General features: G+C 38.6%; 1 protein-coding gene across 1 annotated transcript in view; it reads left to right on the top strand.

Annotated features, from left to right (window-relative positions):
• LOC136872183 (neuronal acetylcholine receptor subunit alpha-7) overlaps positions 1–22,621 on the top strand; it is a 324,332-nt gene that overhangs the window by 125,044 nt on the left and 176,667 nt on the right. The window contains exons 7-8 of the mRNA XM_067146019.2: positions 20,542–20,736; positions 20,898–21,092. Coding sequence (XP_067002120.2) covers positions 20,542–20,736; positions 20,898–21,092 — 390 coding nt within the window. The remainder of the gene's footprint in view (positions 1–20,541; positions 20,737–20,897; positions 21,093–22,621) is intronic.

The raw sequence follows: 22,621 nt of genomic DNA, 5'->3' as shown, positions 1-22,621 counted from the left end.
AATCAGTGGTGATTGATTGATTGATTGATTGATTGATTGATTGATTGATTGATTGATTGATTGATTGATTGATTGATTGATTGATTGATTGATTGATTGATTGATTGATTGATTGATTGATTGATTGATTGATTGATTCCATAATTGCGTCTACCAATTTTTTATCCAGTATTGAGCAAATTATTGTATAATTGTGATTATAGCTAATATGTTTATGAACAAACATTCGTGTAAACTACATCAATTCACTATAAAGAGTTCAGTTTCTTTGAAGTCTCCACAGGAACCGTACTATTTGGGTTACAATTGTCATTATCTAATTTAGAATCTCCCTGAACGAATGATAAAATATCCTACATTGAACTTACGCTAAACAACTAACCTAGATATATATTTCCTAAGAAACTTTAGTACTCGTAGATTGTATCCTCCACTGATCGATAGCTGACAGAATTCTTCATCATGACAGTTATATCTTATACGCATCCTTCCAAATCTAGCCAATATTTCATCTTTAAATCGCAACAGCCGATATCTGAAGGCGGTTCAATACAAGTTACAGAGCAGTTAAAATGTGATAGAATTGTAGAAGAGTGAGACATCTATTTAGTTGGATGTAAGCTTGTTTTACGTCTATTAATACCTTCATATACGAGGGCCATCCGGAAAGTAGTACCCGTTAGTGCCGCATGAAGCGCTGAGGACTCGGGTAGCCGCTGAGCAAGGTCAGACCGCGTGAGTGGCTTGTCTGCCTGCTCTGTGCGAGGTTGCCTGACGCTAGCATTGCCTGTGTTGTGTCTGTGATCGTTTAAAACGCTTAAACAAATTGAGAACTCCGCCAGTTGTGAAGTGAGGCCGTGATTAAATTTCTTAATGCACGAAACGTTCGACCTTGTGATATTCATCGCCAATTAAGGGAGGTGTATGGAGACAATGTGATGGACGAGTCGTCTGTTCGGCGCTGGTGTCGCAACTTCAACCTGGGGAGGGGGAATACACACGACGAGGAGCGTGCAGGGAGACCATCTGTCATTACAGACCAACTGCTGAGCGCAGTAGACGAATGCGTGAGGAACGATCGGTGCGTCACCATTGATGAACTCTGAACATTTTCCCAATGTGTCTCGAACAATTGTTCATGAAATTGTCAAAGACCATCTGCATTATTCAAAAATCTGTGCAAGGTGGGTCCCTCGCATGCTCACAGAGGTGCACAAAACCAAGCGTATGGCTGCAGCACTGACGTTTCTGGGACGTTATTCCGATGAAGGTGACTCTTTCCTGATTCGCATCATTACTGGGGGCGAAACATGGGTTTGTTATGCATCACCTGAGAGTAAACGACAGTCAATGGAGTGGTATCATGCTCATTCACCAACCAAAACCAAAAAAAATCAAGACAGTTCTGTCCACCAGGAAACTCATGGCAACCGTTTTCTGGGATCGCCGAGGTGTACTGCTCATTGATTTTACGGCCCGTGGAGACACAATTAATGCTAATGCGTATTGTGAAACATTAAAACATTAAAGAAATTACGGCGGGCAATACAAAATCGACGGCGAGGTCTATTGTCTACAGGCGTCATTCTCCTTCATGACAATGCCAGGCCTCGTGCAGCTGCGATAACACAACAACTTTTGCAGCAATTCAAGTGGGAAACTTTCGACCATCCCCCGTATAGCCCGGATTTCACTCCTTCGGATTTTGATCTCTTTACGAAGCTTAAAGACTTTCTGGCGGGAAAAAGATTTGACGGCGATGAAAAACTTAAACGAGCCGTGACTACGTATCTCAATACGCTGGCGGCAGAGGACTATGACGCTGGAATACAAAAACTCGTCCCACGTTATGACAAATGCCTAAATTTGCTTGGAGATTATGTGGAGAAGTAGTAATAAAAATGTATATATTTGTTAATACTTGCTTCTGTGCCTTTATTGCGCAAACGGGTACCACTTTCCGGATGGCCTTCGTATATAGTCATCCTGTTACCAGGTGTAAATTAAGCTATATATTTCTGAAGAATTCTGTTTCAGTCTGGTAGTTAACTTTATTGGATTGTCCGACTCCTTGGAGAAATAGTCAGTGTTGAGGCCTTCGAATCGGAGGCTACCCGGTTCGATTCCTGGATGGGTCGGGGATTTTAATCGCGGCTGATTAATTCTTCTGGCTGGGAGACTGGATGTTTGTGTTTGTCCCAACACTTTCCTGTTCATATTCAGACCACACGCAGCACTACTAACCACCACAAAAATACGCAATAATAGGGATTACATCCCTCCATACAGTGTTGGCGTCGGGAAGGGCATCTCTGCATAAAACAGGGCGAAATCACATGTGCGGCCCCACAGATGTGGAAAAAGCGGTAGAAGAAAAGGAATAAGAATTTAGCTTTATTCGATTATTTGCTACAGTTTACGTTTTAGTTTATGAAATGTGCTTAAAGTGGGCTATGACGTATGAGATGCACCCGGGCTAGTGATAGTATTCTATCTAATATAATAGGTGTGATAATCTTTTGAGGTTTGTTTCTTTGACACGCCAAAATCCCAAAAGATATCGGTTAACATGGGCAGTGAAAGCATCAATTTAAGAAATATAATATGCATATGCCTAGAGGCATGATTTTTTCGCATTAATTTATGTTCGATTTAGCGAAAAGAAAACAATTTTTCGCGTTATTTCGCGAAATAGGGCTGACCTTATCGCTTTAATTTCGCTTTAATCATTTCGTAAAATTATTCATAAAATGTTTAATTCGTGAGATTTGTGAATTATTTGTGTGAAAGATAGATAAATAAAGAGAAACAAAATTGATAATCATTCATTATGCCTTATGTAATCTTGATTAGAACTATAATGTAGGCCTAATCAAGATTAATAACAAATTGCCCTAACACTATATATGGCCGCAGCTGTCACTCTACTCCCTACTGTATAATGCCATATCACTAAGGGATTTTACAATTTTAATTAATACGAAGAGATACTTCTGTCGAATTGAGAAGTCGTTATTCTATTATCCGTTTCTCTTCATACACGAGATATTGGCATACAATTTCAAGATCGTTATTTTCAATGAATTTCGCTGCATTTTCGCACTTGTCGCAAAATAAGTGCATTTCGCTTTAAACTGGCATTGCCGCTTTAATTCGCAGTAATTCGCGAAAAATGTCATTGCTTTCGTAACCGGAATCGTATGATTCTTTAAGATATATCAAAATCGCTTCAAAATATTTTTTGTCGCGCTTATCGTTAAAGCGAAAAAATCATGCCTCTACATATGCCTGAAGCTTAAAGCGTTACAAAAGGTTATTAGAACCAAATTTCCAGTATGGGGCAAATAGCTGAGAAATGCTACCAGAGGAAGAGACAGCTATGCTTAGGTTTTGTAGATCTAAAGAAGACTTATGGCAGAGTTCTAAGTGATACGTTGTTAGTTTTACTGAGTGTTATGTAGTTACGGAATTATTGATAGGGTATTACAATCAATCAAATGCCATTATGTTAACAATCAGGCCACAGCGATGCAAGTTGATGTGAAAATTCGCATTTCTAAAACTAAAGTGATGTCAGTTAGGGAGAGATGTTAGAGGATATCAAGGAGATAATTCAAAACTGGAATTGGAAGATATTTTCAAGTGATCTCTCAGATGAAATTATCTTTATTTCCAGATCGACTATGCTGTGCATGAGTATATTCAGGATATTTTATTAATAAAACAGAAGTAAGAGACATGATAACTGATATAAAATTCGGAATGAAATCGACGAACATTATTGTGCGTATGGGCTTATTTGGTAATGCAGCCATGTGAGGCCGGGTTACCTCACAACAGTAGCGATAAGGGGGAGGGGTATATTTACAAAATGATGATAGAACATATTGAAGCTATTTGTGCGTGCGTCGTGCGTGCATGCATTCATAAGTATCATTCATTATAAGGGCATTATAGGTAAGGGTGTATTCTGCCCTAAGGCAGGTCCGAACCTCCGCAGGGGTGTGCCTGAGCCGGAGTTTGCGTACGGTACGGTGGCCGGTTCCCTTCCGCTCCTCCATTACCTTTCCTCCAACAAAAGCGCGTGGCAACCCATCCAAATCTTGACCACGCCCAATGTTGCTTAACTTCGATGATCTCACTACCGGTACACTACAAAATCTTGCATTAACATGCAGGATAGGAACAATGTGATCAAGGTGAACAGTTTTACGGCGAATGGTGTGTTCAGATTACAATCTAAAATCCATCTTTCGAGGCTTCTTAGAAAATAGATTCAATATATCTCTTGGTTTTATAATTATGTCCCTGTGAATGTTCAAAAGATCCAACCCATTAGTCGGCTTTCACTTGTTTATTTTATTTTGTAAAAATCCATCCTGGTCCGCCTCTGTGGTGTAGTGGTTAGCGTGATTAGCTGCCACCCCCGGAGGCCCGGGTTCGATTCCCGGCTCTGCCACGAAATTTGAAAAGTGGTACGAGGGCTGGGACGGGGTCCACTCAGCCTCGGGAGGTCAACTGAGTAGAGGTGGGTTCGATTCCCACCTCAGCCATCCTGGAAGTGGTTTTCCGTGGTTTCCCACTTCTCCTCCAGGCGAATGCCGGGATGGTACCTAACTTAAGGCCACGGCCGCTTCCTTCCCTCTTCCTTGCCTATCCCTTCCAATCTTCCCATCCCTCCACAAGGCCCCTGTTCAGCATAGCAGGTGAGGCCGCCTGGGCGAGGTACTGGTCATACTCCCCAGTTGTATCCTCCGACCAAGAGTCTGAAGCTCCAGGACACTGCCCTTGAGGCGGTAGAGGTGGGATCCCTCGCTAAGTCCGAGGGAAAAACCGAACCTGGAGGGTAAACAGATGATGATGATGATGAAAAATCCATCCTGTCTCAGAATAATAAGGATATTAGGAATAGAGGAAGTCAGACCCAACGATGTTTATACACAGTCGAAAATGATTTAAATGTAAGAGGTACGGAACCATTCACGGCCACAGAGCAAATTTTTAAGAAAAGATTGCGGAGGCAGTTATGTTATTCACAGAGGATTGCAAACGAAACACTAAAAGGCATATCATCCTATACTCAAGCTGTACGCATGTTTCAATGTATCAATTAATGACGAAATACCGCCGTCACCAGAAGCTATCACCTAATATCGTGAGAAATGTCTTATTCAGTTTAATGTTAATTCTTCAAAATAAGTGATGCTACCTACCGTGTACTAACACTTAAGTACAATAAACACACTAAAAATTGTAAGGTTTAAGTTGTAATTAATTAAGGTGTATGACATGATTCATTCAACTATTGAGAACTCGAATTAGCGAGGATAATTTAGTGAGAAACAAAATTTAAAAAAAAATCGATAAATTTCTGGGTAAATAACTTTCATAGAGCAGTTATAAAGAAATTACTGAGTAGTACCAGAAAAAAATCGCTTGTATTAGTAAACTCTTTTTCTCTGAATAATTGGAGGCAATTCGATGTTGTATTATTCTATTTTAGAGTGTTGTTATATTTGTTGTAATGACAGCAACTGAACGGGTAACATGGTTGTATTCTTTATATAATCAATTAATAAGCAGAACTTTATGCATTGAACTTTTTTGTAACCCAATATTCATTAATAATTTGATTTTGTTTTCTATTTGGTATTGTGAAGTTCTCATGTGTTCTTTGATAAATCCATAATTTTGTCCTGATCACAAGATTCTTACCCTTCAGAATTTTAAAGGGTTTAATTAGTAACTATAAAGAAATATCTTCGGTGTTAAGCATGAACAAGATATTCAAATTTGTTAATCCAATGAGGACTTTCTCAATGAGATTTAGTATATTTCTTAAAACAGGTTAATGTTTTAAGTGATTTATATTTGAATCGAGCAGTTTGTGACGTGTTGACATACACTCAAAATAAACATGTACTGCGCTTATGATCATGAACTTTCTTCAAAAATGTGTACGATAGGTCACAATACTCGAATTCTTATCATAGGAGGTTAAATTTTTTGCATACACTTACAGTTCATATACGCCCAAAGCATAAATAGAATTTACTTTGGACAAAGAATCCGAGTGAGTTCCCTTCTTGGCGTTTTGTTTCGTGTGAAGCATATTCATCCATATGAAACAAGGACGCCCAATTAACGTGTTTGGCCTTCGATACTTGTCTGAGTCACAGTGTACAACTGATACATAAATAATGTAAGTCAGGTACATTTATTCCTTTTTCATCATTATCGTATTTTCTTAACACTGAGTCCTACTCGATATTTTAGGTAATATCGTTCTTGTGTTATTTGTTCAAATTTATTGCTGATTTTAACTACGGATGGTTAATTATTACAGATCAGAACCCGAAAGAGGAAAAGTGTGTGTGTGTGTGTGTGTGTGTGTGTGTGTGTGTGTGTGTGTGTGTGTGTGTGTGTGTGTGTGTGTGTGTGTGTGTGTGTGTGTGTGTGTGTGTGTGTGTGTGTGTGTGTGATAACTTTACTGGTAGTATTTTTTGCACTTAAAAAGTTCACTGATCTGCACGACACAAGACTCTATGGAGATGAATACTGGTTGTACAAAGATAAGCTAGAAGTTTAACCTTTACTTCATCTGAAGGAACTGACAAATAATAAAGGACTCATGTCCTTGAGGAGCAAAAACGGCAAACGACTGTGTGCCCAGTTCCTTTTAAACCACATCCCGAGTGCTCCTTTAATCCGATTCCACGCAAAATCCCAAAATTCACCTATATGATACTTACATATTTCGCATTTTCATTCTCGCATTTCATAACGAGAACAGTTGAAGAACTAAAGATTCAGTCTCTCCAGCTGCAAATAATTCCCTTGAAGACAAAATGAAGATTCTGGTTGAATTTCGTCTCGTTGTGCTGTCTTGCTAAATTAATTCTCTATTATTTTGAGATTATTCCACTCAACGGTCATATATTATTCCACCACATAGGCTCAACTGAGATTTTACACATCTTGTAAGGAAACTGTTGCTAGCATCATGCCAGTATTATTTACGCTTTTAGTGAAAAATCAACTATAAAATTTATTACTTGTTTGCTTTCTTTATCGTGATCCTGTGGTCGATTCGGGAATATTCTCTTTCCATATAATTGACTTCCAGCTGTCAAACAACCTCATTTTTTTTAGAAAATCAACTGTGTTCTGCCACTGAATTATAAATTTAGAAAATAAGCATCTGAACTGTGTTTAGTTCTTCAAGGCAAGAAATAGGTTGCTATGTACTAGTTAATTTTTAATGGAAAGTGGTGATAGTTATGGAAGAGGGGAGACGAATTATCGGCATTAACAGGATTCTAGTGTTATTCGTTCCCCACATAAATACCAAAACAGTCATAAAAAGTCTGAAGCAACGTACTCCAATAGTAATATTAACAGGTGTCATTTTGTACAAAAACTACCCATTGCAGTAAATGTGAAAATATTATTAGATATATCCGTTTACATTTATATCGTAACATGTCGTATTAGAACCACGGAATCATCATAATTATTCAGGAAACAATGAGACCTTCATTGTAGCACAGTCTATTTATACTACAAATAAGTGTGTCTAAAGATTGGATTTACATATCACCCACATTTTATAAATTCTTAGAAATTCGCGAAGTGGTGAATTAAATTTTGTAATTTGAACATGTATGTAAGTTTAATTCTTATTCCAATATTAGGACTAAAATATTTAAAAATTTGTGTTAACATCTTCTATCTTCACTTTGTTTCTATAAGTAGCTTGAGATGCAGTCTGAAGCCGGCGTGAAATGTATGGTAAGTAACACCTTCTACTTGAGTTTTATACATACTCGGAATGATCAAGTAAATGCCTCAAGGAAATAGTTTTAAATATTTACGAAGGAATAGTATAACTTGAAGCATCCCTTTCTTCATTTTTATTGATTTCTAGTTAAGAAAGTATTTTTAATTATGATAGTTCATTATGGTAAATGGAACTTTTTGATTATACTGATATAAACGTTATAAGTGCGAACTGGTGATATATACCGGGTGAGTCCGCCGTGCCTGATATTTTATGCTGTTAGGCATCCCACCGAACCTTTGCCGTACACCTAGCTACAGTCGCCTTAAAGCACTTACTGCACGACTTTTTAAAAAACATGTATGCGACAGGTATTTACACAATACACCAAACTGACATACGGTTATGTAAATTGTACGTGTCACTTATAAGCTTTCGATTGGTTATGAAATTATCGCTAAAAGCGATGGCACACTCATAGAAAACGTGTGTGAGTTTGTGAAGCGGGACATAGTTTTAAACCAAGTAAGCGTTCTGATAAATTGTAGGCAACAGTCACCGTGGTGTACCGGTAATGGACCAACCACAGACGTGTTGATGCATGTTGTGTTGGTAGGTGGGTTCGAATCTTACGAGCGAATGATATTTTTATTAACATTTTAAACTTTGAGGATCAAATAAGAGGCCATTCGTGCCACATTCGACCAATAGCATGTACGTTGAATGTGTAGTGGCCTGACACAAGGTATAGCCTAGCAATCTTGGTCATTTTTTCGCTATGTGTTCAGCACATGAGTATGCTGACATGCTCCTCATCTACGGTGAAGCAGGAGAGAACGTACAGGAAGCACAGCGCCTGTACCAGGAAAGATCTCCACACAGACAACAACCAAACGCAAATACAGTCACTCGCATAAGTATTCGTCCGCATTCGTCATGTTAGGACAATAGCCCACAGCACCAATACAATAAAGAAGTTAATTGTAAACAAGTAATAGTATGTTTTATTTGCCATCTGAACAACTGAGGACATAATTTATAGCACCCTAAGCGCTGGCATTTGGAATAAATAAAAAACAATCGCACTGCTTGCAGGAAAGTCACGTTGCAAAAGTATTCATCCACAATAAGAACTCAAGGAATGTTCAGTCATTGCCTAAGTATCAGAAGCGCGTCGAACGTCCTTTGGAATCAATCACGGCTTGAAGGCGTTTCACCATGGATGTCACCAGTTTTTCTGTCACTTCCGGGCCTATTTTGTGCCATTATTCCATGAAGGATTGCTTCAGAGCTTCTTTATTGGGAATACGCTGCTTGCTCAATTCACACTTTAATTTCGCCCATAAATGCTCTATGAGGTTTAAGTCTGGGGACTGGGGTGGTGTCTGCAGCACATGAGGTGTATTGTAGAGTAGCCATTCCCGAACAACCCGAGCAGTGTGCTTAGGGTAATTATCTTGCTGGAAGAAGTATCCACTACTAAGACCTAATTTTGCTACGCTGGGTGGTAAGTGTTGCTTTAATATATTCAAATACACCATCTTATTCATCCGTTCAGGTATTATATGGCAGTTGCCTACCCCAGCCGCCGACATACACCCCCATACCATTATGGAACATCCTCCATATTTTACGGTTGGTTGCAGATTTTGGCTTTGGAGCTCGGCGTTCTTCTTTCTCCATACACGTCGCTTTCCAGAGCAATTAAATAAACAGAATTTGCTCCCTTCCGTAAACAACACGCGTTTCCAAAATGCTGGTGGCTTCATAACGTACTGTTTGGCAAACGCCAGCCTCTTCTTACGGTTCACCTCACTTATCCAGGGCTTCTTCCGACTTGTACGCCCCTGCAAACCAGCTCTGTGTAACACACGTCGTACGGTGTCGGTACTGATGTTCTTCCCAGTGGAGGTTGGTACTTCTGTTCGAAGCACAGGTGCAGACACATGGGGATTTTTCTGGACGGTGCGTATAATGCTTCGCTCTTCGCGTGCTGTCAGCTTCCTTGGCCGCCCAGGTCTTGCTCTGTTGAGTACAGTTGCACTGGTCTTATATCGCTGAATGATACTTGCGACTGTAGTTCGCGGTATTCCGGTTTTTTCAGCAAGTACTCGTTGCGAATTACCAAGGTGGAGTTGGATAATTCGTTGGCGTTCAACAACAGTTCGTTCTCTTATCTTACCCATTATACTCAAGGCATGCACTAGATGTTAACTCACCCACACTGTCCGTATCACTGATGGACTGAGCTTGGTGATGTGTCTCATTTCCTCAATGCTGGGTTCGTTCTACAAGCCAGTGCACAAGGTGGACGAATACTTTTACGTTGCCATTTCCTAGCCCACCACACTCATTATCATTTACTAACTAGTATTGACGTGCAAGATGTATATTCTGCCGGTATATGCACTGCGTATTTGTTTCTGAACGTACCCGAAGCCTTGTAATGCTTTTTTTGATGTTCAATATATGAACAGGACAGATGGACGAATACTTATGCGAGTGACTGTACGTTTAGGAGGGTGTAGCGACGTTTGCGTATAACTTCGTCACATTACCGAACAGGTCCTCTTAGAAAGGCACCAGTTACATCCAATGAAACTGCTGAGATGGTTTTGGACACTTTCTGGGATAATCCTCACACGAGTACCCGGGCAGTAGCACAACAGGCCAACATAAGCTAGTCGTCTGTTGTAAGGATATTGCATTCCCGATTTTTTTTTTTTTTTTTGTACGTATTACCTGCAACTACGTCAAGAACTCTACGGATGAGATTTCGAAACCCGTATTGATTTCTGTGCGTGGATACTGACGCAAGTGGCAAATGATTCAGCGTTTGTATCTCACATTTTATTTTCAGACGAGTCACGAGTTCATAATAATGGCTCTGTGAATCGTCATAATATGCACTACTGGAGTGTTGAAAATCCCCACTGGGTAAGGCAGGCAGAATTTTAGGCACGATGGGAAGTAAATGTATGGTGTGGTATACTGGGTGATTACCTAATTAGACCATATTTCTTTGAGGATCATTTGACAGGAGCCCGGTACCTACAGTTTCTTCAAGACCAACTACCATTGCTGCTAGAGGATGTACTCCTGGGTGAGCGTGTAACCATGTGGTATCAACACAATGGAGTCCCCCCTCACAGGAAATGTTTGCAACTACCTGAATGTTACACATCCCGGTCGATGGATAGGAAGGAGAGGACCTGCCACATGGCCTGCTAGATCGCCCGATTGGACGCCACTGAACTTCTTCCTATGGGACTATTTGAAGGATGTACTGTACGCTCAGCAGCCGGAAAATCTCGAAAGCCTTCGAAACCTTATTACGGAAGCCTGTGAATCCGTAACACCTACAATGCTACAAAGAGCCCGGATGGAAGTTCAACAGCGTGTTGAAACGTGCATTACTGCAGAAGGCCATCTATTCGAACACTTACTGCGCTAACAGGCTGTTGCTCAGTCAACCGGAATCAAACACCCAACCATTCTATCCTCGTCCAGCCCTGCTTATAAAACATCCACGTAAGCAGCCCTAATGGCCTAGAACAGTGTCGGGAGATAGTGCGTTCGAATCCCACTATCGGCAGCCCTGAAGTTGGTTTTTCCGTGCCCAGGCAAATGTTGGGGCTGTATTTTAATTAAGGCCACGGCCGCTTCCTTCCAACTCCTAGGCCTTTCCTATCCCATTGTCGCCATAAGACCTATCTGTATCGGTGTGACGTAAAGCCAATAGCAAAAAAATGTGCCAAAATAAGTAAATTAATTAACCCACGACGTGAGGGCATTCGGATACATTGCCTCTGTGGATGATTCCAGAAGTACAAAATGCGAATGAAATTTGCACGCTCAAGTGGGATTCGAGCCCACCTACCAAACGCAGCTCTATTCACTGCACCACACTCAACCTATGACACCACGGCGACTCCAGCGTGTAGGTTTCCAGAAAGCCTACTTCCGCTTCTAGATGGACTGCTACTTCCGCTTCACAAATGCACGCACGTTTTCTATCAGTATGCCATCGTTTTTATCATTCTTTTCATACCCTTTTGAAAGATCGTAATTGGCATGTACTTTTTACATAACCGTATGACAGTTTGATGCATTATGTAAATGTCTGTCGCATACGTACATGTTCTTGCAACGGTAATGGTGCAGTGAGTGATTAAAGGCGATTGTTGCTTGGTACACCGCAAAGGAGAATAGACCATGATGACACCAGTGTCGTACGGTGGGATGCCTAACAGCGTAAAACGCCAGACGCGGCTGACTCACTCGGTATAAACACGGTCGGTTTTAGCGCCAAATTGTGCTTCTACATTTAGATGATAGCATTCACATATTTCCAGGGAACAAATAAAACATTTTCTGCCAGTTTTTCAGATAGTATTAGGAATGTTATGACGGTCAAGCTGAAGATTTCAATCTGAAAACTCCAAGGCAATAAACTGGATGCTACCTGCTGTTCACGGAGAAATAGGAAATGGCATCTGTATGTCAGGAAGCTTTCAGACTTCAGCTTTACTTTCAGACCATTCTGTAAATGTCAACTTTCATTTTAAAAATGTCGACCAGTAACATTACTTGTCGCCGAACTAGAGTTTCTGATCCTATGCCTTCGAAGATAGGATAAGATGGCAGTAAACTATATAGTATTTTAGGCAGATTCATTATTCATGCCTATAAATATTATAGATATCTTCAGTTTAAATCCTTCATATGAAACATTTATTCTTAAGTACCCATTTGTTTCTATTTTAATTCATAATCACCACTGTTTGCATTTAGCGTTTTGTACACTGACAAAGCATCACATCTTCTTGGTGAACGCTCGTACATCTGTAAATTTTCATTCATTACACATAATTTGCTTAGATAAAATAAATTGCTTTCTAGATACACAATGGAGGGCTATACATTTTAAGGACAGAAACACTTCTCATTGATTAATATACAGGCACAATTGATTAAAAGTGTATTAAATAACAATAAATTTGGTCAGTAGGTTAAATTCTATTGGGGTATTCAAAACTAACTTATCGACCGACACCCATTTATACATACATTAGATTTGTAACTTTCCCAGTTTTAATTATAATATATATAGATCACATTTCACTTGCTATTTAATTCCTTATTATAATGTGATCAGATTTTCCTGATTGATACTATCCCAAGATCTGTCAGAAGTAATGGGAGATGGTGGATAGTAACGTTTCTCGGCTACCTAATGTCTAAAGAAAATAAAGTATTTCCATATTCACTTATTACCATGAATACACTGACTGACAGAGCAAATGCAACACCAAGAAGGAGTGGTCAGAACTTTATGCCAATTGCAGGGTAGGATGACGTCACTGAGGTATGCTCATGATGTGAAATGCGCCGCTGTGCTGCGCACGTAGCGAACGATAAATGGGACACGGCGTTGGCGAATGGCCCACTTCGTAACGTGATTTCTCAGCCGACAGTCATTGTAGAACGTGTTGTCGTGTGCCACAGGACACGTGTATAGCTAAGAATGCCAGGCCGCCGTCAACGGAGGCATTTGCAGCAGACAGACGACTTTACGAGGGGTATGGTGATCGGGCTGAGAAGGGCAGGTTGGTCGCTTCGTCAAATCGCAGCCGATACCCATAGGGATGTGTCCACGGTGCAGCGCCTGTGGCGAAGATGGTTGGCGCAGGGACATGTGGCACGTGCGAGGGGTCCAGGCGCAGCCCGAGTGACGTCAGCACGCGAGGATCGGCGCATCCGCCGCCAAGCGGTGGCAGCCCCGCACGCCACGTCAACCGCCATTCTTCAGCATGTGCAAGACACCCTGGCTGTTCCAATATCGACCAGAACAATTTCCCGTCGATTGGTTGAAGGAGGCCTGCACTCCCGGCGTCCGCTCAGAAGACTACCATTGACTCCACAGCATAGACGTGCACGCCTGGCATGGTGCCGGGCTAGAGCGACTTGGATGAGGGAATGGCGGAACGTCGTGTTCTCCGATGAGTCACGCTTCTGTTCTGTCAGTGATAGTCACCGCAGACGAGTGTGGCGTCGGCGTGGAGAAAGGTCAAATCCGGCAGTAACTGTGGAGCGCCCTACCGCTAGACAACGCGGCATCATGGTTTGGGGCGCTATTGCGTATGATTCCACGTCACCTCTAGTGCGTATTCAAGGCACGTTAAATGCCCACCGCTACGTGCAGCATGTGCTGCGGCCGGTGGCACTCCCGTACCTTCAGGGGCTGCCCAATGCTCTGTTTCAGCAGGATAATGCCCGCCCACACACTGCTCGCATCTCCCAACAGGCTCTACGAGGTGTACAGATGCTTCCGTGGCCAGCGTACTCTCCGGATCTCTCACCAATCGAACACGTGTGGGATCTCATTGGACGCCGTTTGCAAACTCTGCCCCAGCCTCGTACGGACGACCAACTGTGGCAAATGATTGACAGAGAATGGAGAACCATCCCTCAGGACACCATCCGCACTCTTAATGACTCTGTACCTCGACGTGTTTCTGCGTGCATCGCCGCTCGCGGTGGTCCTACATCCTACTGAGTCGATGCCGTGCGCATTGTGTAACCTGCATATCGGTTTGAAATAAACATCAAATATTCGTCCGTGCCGACTCTGTTTTTTCCCCAACTTTCATCCCTTTCGAACCACTCCTCCTTGGTGTTGCATTGTCACTGTCAGTCAGTATATATAAATTATCATATTAATCACGATTATCAATATGCATTTATTTTCTAACTATAATAGCTGTAAGCATTCTATATGTAAGGTAGAATCGCCATTATTCATATATATGAATTACAGAATATGCAACAATATACTTCGCCACATTTTAAATCCTTCCTATGCGCCAATCGACTTTATTTATTTTTGAATTGTACACATGTTAGAAAATGCAAATATTCGAATGAGCAAAAATACATTCGTTTGATATTTTAGTAGAATTCTACTTGGGATAATTCTGATATAGGGTAATATTAATACAGTATTTGAAAAGTCGTTAACTTTTTCCTTAGAAGTAGCTAGTGCCTCCAGTTGACTCCAGCTAGATTTAATACACTACCCCTAATTAGATATCATATAATATGCTAGTAATTATCCTGTAATTACTTACAAGTACTGCAAGTATGTAAATACATAGAACAATATATGCAAGTAGGTATCTAAGATCTAGTTTCTGCTTACAAAGTACCACCCAAGGAAATATTGTGAAATATATCTTTATTGCAATTGAATTAAAGAAGTACTGTTTATTCTGAAGGTGATGTTAACTTCGTGTATCATTTCTTAGGAAATAATCACCTTACTTTGTTACTGTGTAGGTTAATACTTAATTGATGAATTATGTGAATTCAATGACTCAAGACCAATTAGTCTGAGTTGTTTCCATTAAGATGAGAATCTTCTCTATGTATACATTTCACAGGCATATCGTAACACACCGCTATATAAACAATGCAAAGAAATAACAGTTCTCCTCCCTTAGTACAGTTTTGTTTCTTGGGAATTAATCCTCTCCATATCATTTTAAAATCAGTCGCTGTGTTTGCAAGAAATCTGTTCAAAATAACAGTCTGAAGTACTTTTCATGATATGCTTAAATTGATTGATAAAGAACTAATTTTTCTGGTGTAAGTAAGTTACATGAATTTATTGAAGTATATATTTTCCCAATTTCATTTTATTCCGAGAGCAACTATCTGAAAGATCTTCCGAGTTGGCGAGTGATTTCCTTATTTCCATTTCTGGATCCTGATTGGTGAAAAATCGTCTCATCTTTCTAATCATTAAAGCTATTATAGCTTTCAGTATTGCAGAATTCTCAAGGACAGAGCCAAAGAAAATAAGAGAGAAATCTGTGAGTGAATATTCTGTCTTCTCAATGACCTCATAACCATACAGTCCAGCATGCCGAGGAGTATAGGTCTGATACTTTGAAGAAGAAATCCTGCTCCCACAGTTTTCCTCTGAGTTAGTAGATTAAACCGAGCATTGAATTTACGCACACAATTATGAAAATGATAGACATTGCATTGTATAATATATATTGACTTTACAGGAAAATTTACAGATATAATCAATAAACTCCCGTCTGAGATGTCATTAGGGAATATTATAATTCTAATAAATTTTATAATAATGTATTTTACGTTTGTGATTACCCTCCCAGGGTGCTCCCTAAAGCTCATATTCTAATAAACTTGAGAATAGCACTTTCTGACTAAATACACATTTCAGGTGGTAAATTTATAATTACCTCCAAAGTCATTCCTACGAACAATTCAAAATTATATTTCTTACTCCACCAAAATACTTTAAGGTTTATTATTAAGAATGAATATAATGTAAAATAATCAATGTACTACAAGAACACCATTTTATTAACAGAAAACTTACATAGCCATCTTTCACTTGCTTTTTACATGCAATAGTACTCTAAAGTTTATTTGGCATGATGACTTCATCCACTCCATTTATGAAACTAGAAAGGTGACTAGTTTCCTAAGGCTACCCTCTAGCGTTATCCTTATGATATTAATAACTATCCTTTTCCCATCCGTTGGTTTTAGTTTTATTTATCAGTCCTATAATTTTTTGATCCTCACATCGCTCATGGGAATCCTTAACTATTAATACACTGTTGTAGGTTTGAGAATTGGGCTTATGTAAATAACACTGTACTAGGATGTGTCTAAAAGTAACACATGGTGATAAAGTGAGAAAGACAAAGCCGACAAAGCACTGCAGAATGCAAGCATATTGAAGTTTCTGCTTGGAGAAAATGACAGTCTGAATCTCATATTAAGTATTTCCTACATCAAAGAGTTGAACTTACTAAAGGACGACAAGGGAAAACAAAAATATTGCCATTCCTTAATAATAATAATACTAATAATTACAACAGGAACACAGCATAGCGGTCACAACTGATCTAAGAAAATTAACAATTTTGTGTTGTATGTTTTCAGTTTCCTTCAGTTGGGCATGGTACAGCCTAGTACATGTAATATTTAATAATTCTGAGACAGTTATTTGAAATGATTCTATAGTTTAAATATAAAATAATTCTGCAGAGGAAAAGTATCCATTGTGGCACTTTTATACCGAGTTTTTAATTTGGTCAAGGCAACATCAATTCATTACTTCTACAGGTAACCATAATAAAATGTATAACAGGGTACATAATAGTAGTAGGAACATTTACGTTTTTCGTCTCGGTATAGTTTTCAAATGTTACTACTGTTCAAATGGTTTGTTTAAAACTTCGGAACCATTAATATATTACGTCAACTTGAATGAATGGATACCATCCGAATCTGTTTCTGAACAAGAGAACTGAACTCCTTTATCGTTGTTACTCAAAACCGTCATCAATATCCCGTAGCCATGGTCATGATTTCAAAATTCACGTAAAACTTCACACACGTTTCCTTTTTCATTACAATTCAATAAGAAAGGCGCGATTATTATCTGGAGACGACAAAATGTAAGTGAGAGATCGGGTAAACTTGAATTGCAATTTCATTTCTAATTCATAGTACATTCTACAACTATCTTCATGCTATTTGTTGAGAACGGTAATCGTTTTCAACGGTGATAACATGTTACCCGGAATGAATGGTTGCAACATCTAAAATGAAACTGTCAAATGTTTATCATGTTGAAAATCAGGACTGTGTATTATAACCACAAGTTTGGACTAATGTACATATCTCGTCAGTGATGAAACAAAAAGCTTATCTGGGCTTACTTATTACTTACGGTAATATTCTACTGAGTGCGAAATAATAATGCAAACATGATTACATAATTACATTCGTATATGTGTGTGTGTGGGGGGCGGGGCTCAATCGAAAGTAAATACTGAACTTTCGATATTCATAATAAAACAGGTTTTGGTTCGTTTTCATGTAGTAACACGCATTCAATGGCTCTATAAATGTATATCCTTCTATCAAATTTCATCATTTGAACTTCCGAAGATTTAATCAAAGAGAACTGTGAGATCATACACGATGAGTGTTACTTCGAAGTATGAGTCTTTCAACACCCTTCTTAGCGTAATATCTGTATAAAATTAGTTATCAATATATTATAATCCTGGAAGACGATCACGTCACCCGACAGTTGTTGTCAAAATAATCCTTTTGCTTCACAAAAGGTTTATTAATTTATGTGTACGAAAATTGTACAATTTCCATATCGAGAGTATAAATGTTTACTCTTGATACTGATAATCTTGCAATATAAGTACCTGTTGAGAAATATTTTTTGTGTTTTGGTTTGTGTGTAACATCACAAGAATAGCTGAGTTCGCACATCATTTGGTGTGGGGTGGGGGAGTAGCCAAGCTCACTTATTCGAGCACCAGGCTGGCTTACCAGTGCACTTCCTCACTCACACGAACAGACTTTATCATTCCCCTGTACCTAACATCACATTTCTTTCATGCCTGAGTTTTACCGTATTTTATGATTCATTGTTAAATAGAACACATTAATACACTGTATATATCACAGAAAATTTGTTTTGATTCCTTCAACAGAGTTATTACACCTTATGTAAATTCATAGTGAGAAATTTAAATAAAATTGCGATGTACATTATATTTTCTAAATTAATCCTAAATGCGTGTTCGTAGCTTTCGTTTCGTTTGCAGCTGAATTTCCAAAAATCGTTCAAATGTAATATTTAAAAAGATGATCGTCCGTTCAGGCCATAAGGTAGTACTTTAAATCTTAGTATTCTGGCATGGACAAAAATTTGCAAGGGCCTATTTAGGAAACAGATACAATGTGTCAAAACGTACAATGTTTACCTCATAAATATCAATGTACATAAATGGCGTTAAAAATATATTAACCACACAGTTTTTCACAAAACTGAGCTGCGACAGAACGTTATATGAATATGAAATCGCACGATCAACCAGATCTTCGACAGATGCAGGCACTATCGATTATCAAAGATGATGAATAATGGTACAAAATTCAGGACAGAAAAATCAGACTCCCGTTATATCTCTTCGTCATTTCACCAACTTGCTTCACTGGCAAGGCCCCAAGTTCAATCTGTATTGCTGAAGTTCATTTAGGGATAATTAGAAGGCTACCGTACATATCGAGCTTCATTCGTGGTATTAATAATCCCCGTATGAAGTCCTGAATGTGCAGAAGGTACAAATAAGGTATAAAACATCTGTATTTGGCTACAAGTGAAGTATAGTTATTATTCCGTATAAAATTCATTCACTACGGTAACAGTACCATCATCCGTTTAGGATGAGAACAATCAATATATACTCAAATACGGTTCCGCAAGTGAAACGGTCTGGAAAAGTAAAGTCCGCTTCCTTATCACCATACTCCTTTCTGAACCAAGTCCTTCTCTATATTGTTCCAAAAGTTATTCAGGAATTTTGATAAAGTTCGTTTGTGTGGAAGTGTTAGAAGCGATCTTGGAGCATGAAGGTGGAGTTAGCTGTCCTGTCTGATATCCCGAGAAATGAAGTATTTATGGCTTAGGTGAAAATATTTCTCTACCACGTATAGGCCGATTCTAACAAATGTAGGCTATATTGAAGGCAAATAGTTCCACGAACAGTGTACAAAATGGATACGCAGGAATAACACATAAGATTTAAAATATTATCTTTTTCCGAGAAAAAGCTCTTCCTCTATCCCCCAAGAACGTTTCTCTTGTGCTGTAGTGTTAGTTTATCATTTAAAATTTATATATTCCTGTTCAAAGATCAGATGGTGCTCGAATAAGTTAAGCGTTTTGTACTTATGATCTAGGACTGACTCCCTAGCTGCCTTGCGTACCATCTGGTGAGCGAAAAGCAGAACTGGGATGTAAAGTAGATTAGGTTTAAGTAACATCAATAATAATTATTTGTCAGTACGTTCAACTTTGTCATCTGGAGATTACAACATAACATAATGTTTTTTAATTTATGACTTTACATATTTTGCTCAATCTAATTCTTAATCAAGCTATCTGTATCGAGATATAGATAATATATTACCATCTGTTAGAATCTTTGATGCTAAATTACATTGCATCATTTCAGTCTCGATTTTTCATTATATTTAACAAAGTAAGTGCTCCCCCACTCCATAATGAGTGTTTTGGCTTGGTAAGCTTGGTTGGCAAGCTTTAGCTCACCATTGGTTTGAGGAAAGCCCGTGGTGGGTGGACGGAGCAGTGAAAGCGAGAGGGTCCGTGGAAGGCAGATCTAAAGCAATACTGAGGGTAGCATCAGTCAGATTCCTGCGCGTAGGAAAATTACACCTTCCTTTCTCTCCCATCCTGACAAGCAACCCTGGAATGCAGTCCTGGATTTCAAACCCCTCCTAAAAGTTTCCTTTTCTATTCTTTCTCTGGTTTTAAAATGGCTATATTACAAAATGAACATGAACTCTCAATGGCTTTCCTAAAACCACACATAAATAAACACAAAGAAAAATTACTTGGGGCAAATTTAATCCATATGTCTGCATGCCCCTTATGCTTTTTGAATCTATATTCTTTCCTTCTATAAAAACGCAAATAAATAAAAACCAGATTAAACTTCAACATATTAAATCAATTGATTGGAATTGGAATGGCTAATATATGAAGTTATACAATTAAAACATTTTGTTTTGAGTTTCTTTGGATGCATTACTTCTTTGTTCTTTTTCTTTCCTTGAGCGCTTCCATCTTTGCTCCTGTCCTTTCTTTCTTTATTTCTTCATTCCAGGTGTTCCCGGGAAAAGGAACGAAATTTACTACAATTGCTGCCCCGAACCTTATATAGACATTACTTTTATCATAATCATACGGCGACGGACTCTGTACTACTTTTTCAACCTTATTGTTCCATGTGTTCTCATCGCCTCCATGGCTGTTCTCGGCTTTACTCTGCCACCGGACTCAGGCGAAAAACTATCTTTAGGTAATATTTCTCGCCTCAGGTATTCACTAATTCTATATCCTTCTTCAGCCACTCTTTTGGTTTAAAGGTTGGCTTCTTTTTTTCTCTTATCTATGATTTCTCAACAGTTATTTTATACATTTCTATGCCCCCCTTTCCCTTTTTTTGTGCTATATTTTCAGGCATGCCAGGGGAAAAGAACACAAAAGAGTATGCGTGCTGTCCAGAGCCCTACGTTGACATAACTTTCGTCGTTCATATCCGGCGACGGACCCTGTTTTACACGGTGAATTTGATCGTTCCATGTGTAATGATCTCGTCTATGACACTGCTTGGGTTCACTCTGCCACACGAGTGTGGAGAGAAACTTACATTAGGTACAGTAAACATCTCGCAGGAACTTCCTCTTGTCAAGCATTTATATTTTTATTTTTTAAAAGAATAACAAAGTTAGTTCAGCTTACAGAGAGAGAAAGTAATTTCTTACATAGTACTGATCAATGCGAATAAATAAAAGTTTTCACCTAGTATTATTTCTCATAGATAAAAGAACAAAGAAATGGCTTTCATTCGCAACATAGGAAGATTAATTTTGAAATGAGAATTAACTTACTTTTACAAATATGAAATCCGTGTCTCAATTAAGAATTCATATTTAATAAATGTTTGAAAATACTTGGCATGATTCTACCGTGCATATATTTCTCTATATATTACTTGATATGTTTATTGCATTGTATCGTGTATTAATGCATTATGTATTAAATAAGTTATTCTCTGTTCTAAAGACTATCTCATTCCGTGACGAGTGCTGATATATTGGAAGTTCCTCAGGACATGCTCTTTACTAGTGCGGTTATGTTTTTGTTGACTTGTGTTGCCTGGACTTAGGACGGCACATTTTGTTAAGTTTTCCTTGCAGTTTGGTTTCAATTATTCCCTGCCCCTACCCCAACCTACCCCACGGCTTGCTATGCATGATCCGAGCCCTTGGCGTCCCTCTATGTGTGTGCAATGTCAGCCGATGTCTGTCTACAAGAGTGGTGGTTATGATGATAATGTGCAACATGTGTTACTGGCCATGGTTTTACTTTTATAGGTTCCATTTGCTCTCCTGTACACATTTATCCTTCCCTCAAATATGTGCCTTTCATTACAGTCCATTCTATTCCATCCGAGTTCAAAAACTTCCTTTGACCAATCCTTTACACCAAGAAGAAGGCAGGGTTGATTATATTGCAAGAAATCATGTCGTTCTTTTACAGCTGTCACAGCGAACGTCCCAAAATTGCTACACCAAACGTAATATCCTATAATATATCCTCCTCCTTAAATGTTCTTTTAATTTTTGCCTAATGTAGGGACAAGAAAAGAGCCTTCAAGGTAAAGTGGTTGAATTTCCATTCCTAACATAAACAAAGTGTAAGTAATCCATTATTTTAAATCTGTCAATAACATACCCTTAAATTTGTAATTTGAAATTGTATTAATTATTTTCAAAAACATTGTTTTTATAAAATATTTTAAACCGTTTTGATATTAACGATGTTAATAAACACCCGTAAAATATTTTATACATAGAAAAATATTGAGCAAATAAATTTTAACTCAAAACATAAAATTAAAAACATTTATTGAATTTTTTGTGAATTTATTTCTTTTTATTGCACTTATTGTGAGTATTATTTATTTTATTAGTTAATATTTTATTGACTTTATTTAAGATATTTTATTATTTTTGTTCGTATTTTTATAAATGTGATAGGTATATTTAATATTTTTGTGCTTTAATTTCACTTTGATATGTCTTCAACTGTGATAAATGTTTAACAACGGTTTAATATCCGAGAATACAGAGTAATGTAAAATTTATGAGATCAACAGCTACATTACATTTTCTTGGCGT

Source organism: Anabrus simplex, chromosome 4 (genome assembly GCF_040414725.1).
Source record: "Anabrus simplex isolate iqAnaSimp1 chromosome 4, ASM4041472v1, whole genome shotgun sequence".
NCBI classification, from domain to species: Eukaryota; Metazoa; Arthropoda; class Insecta; order Orthoptera; family Tettigoniidae; genus Anabrus; species Anabrus simplex.
Note: the sequence above shows the minus strand (reverse complement) of the source record. Positions and strands in the feature narration are given on the sequence as shown.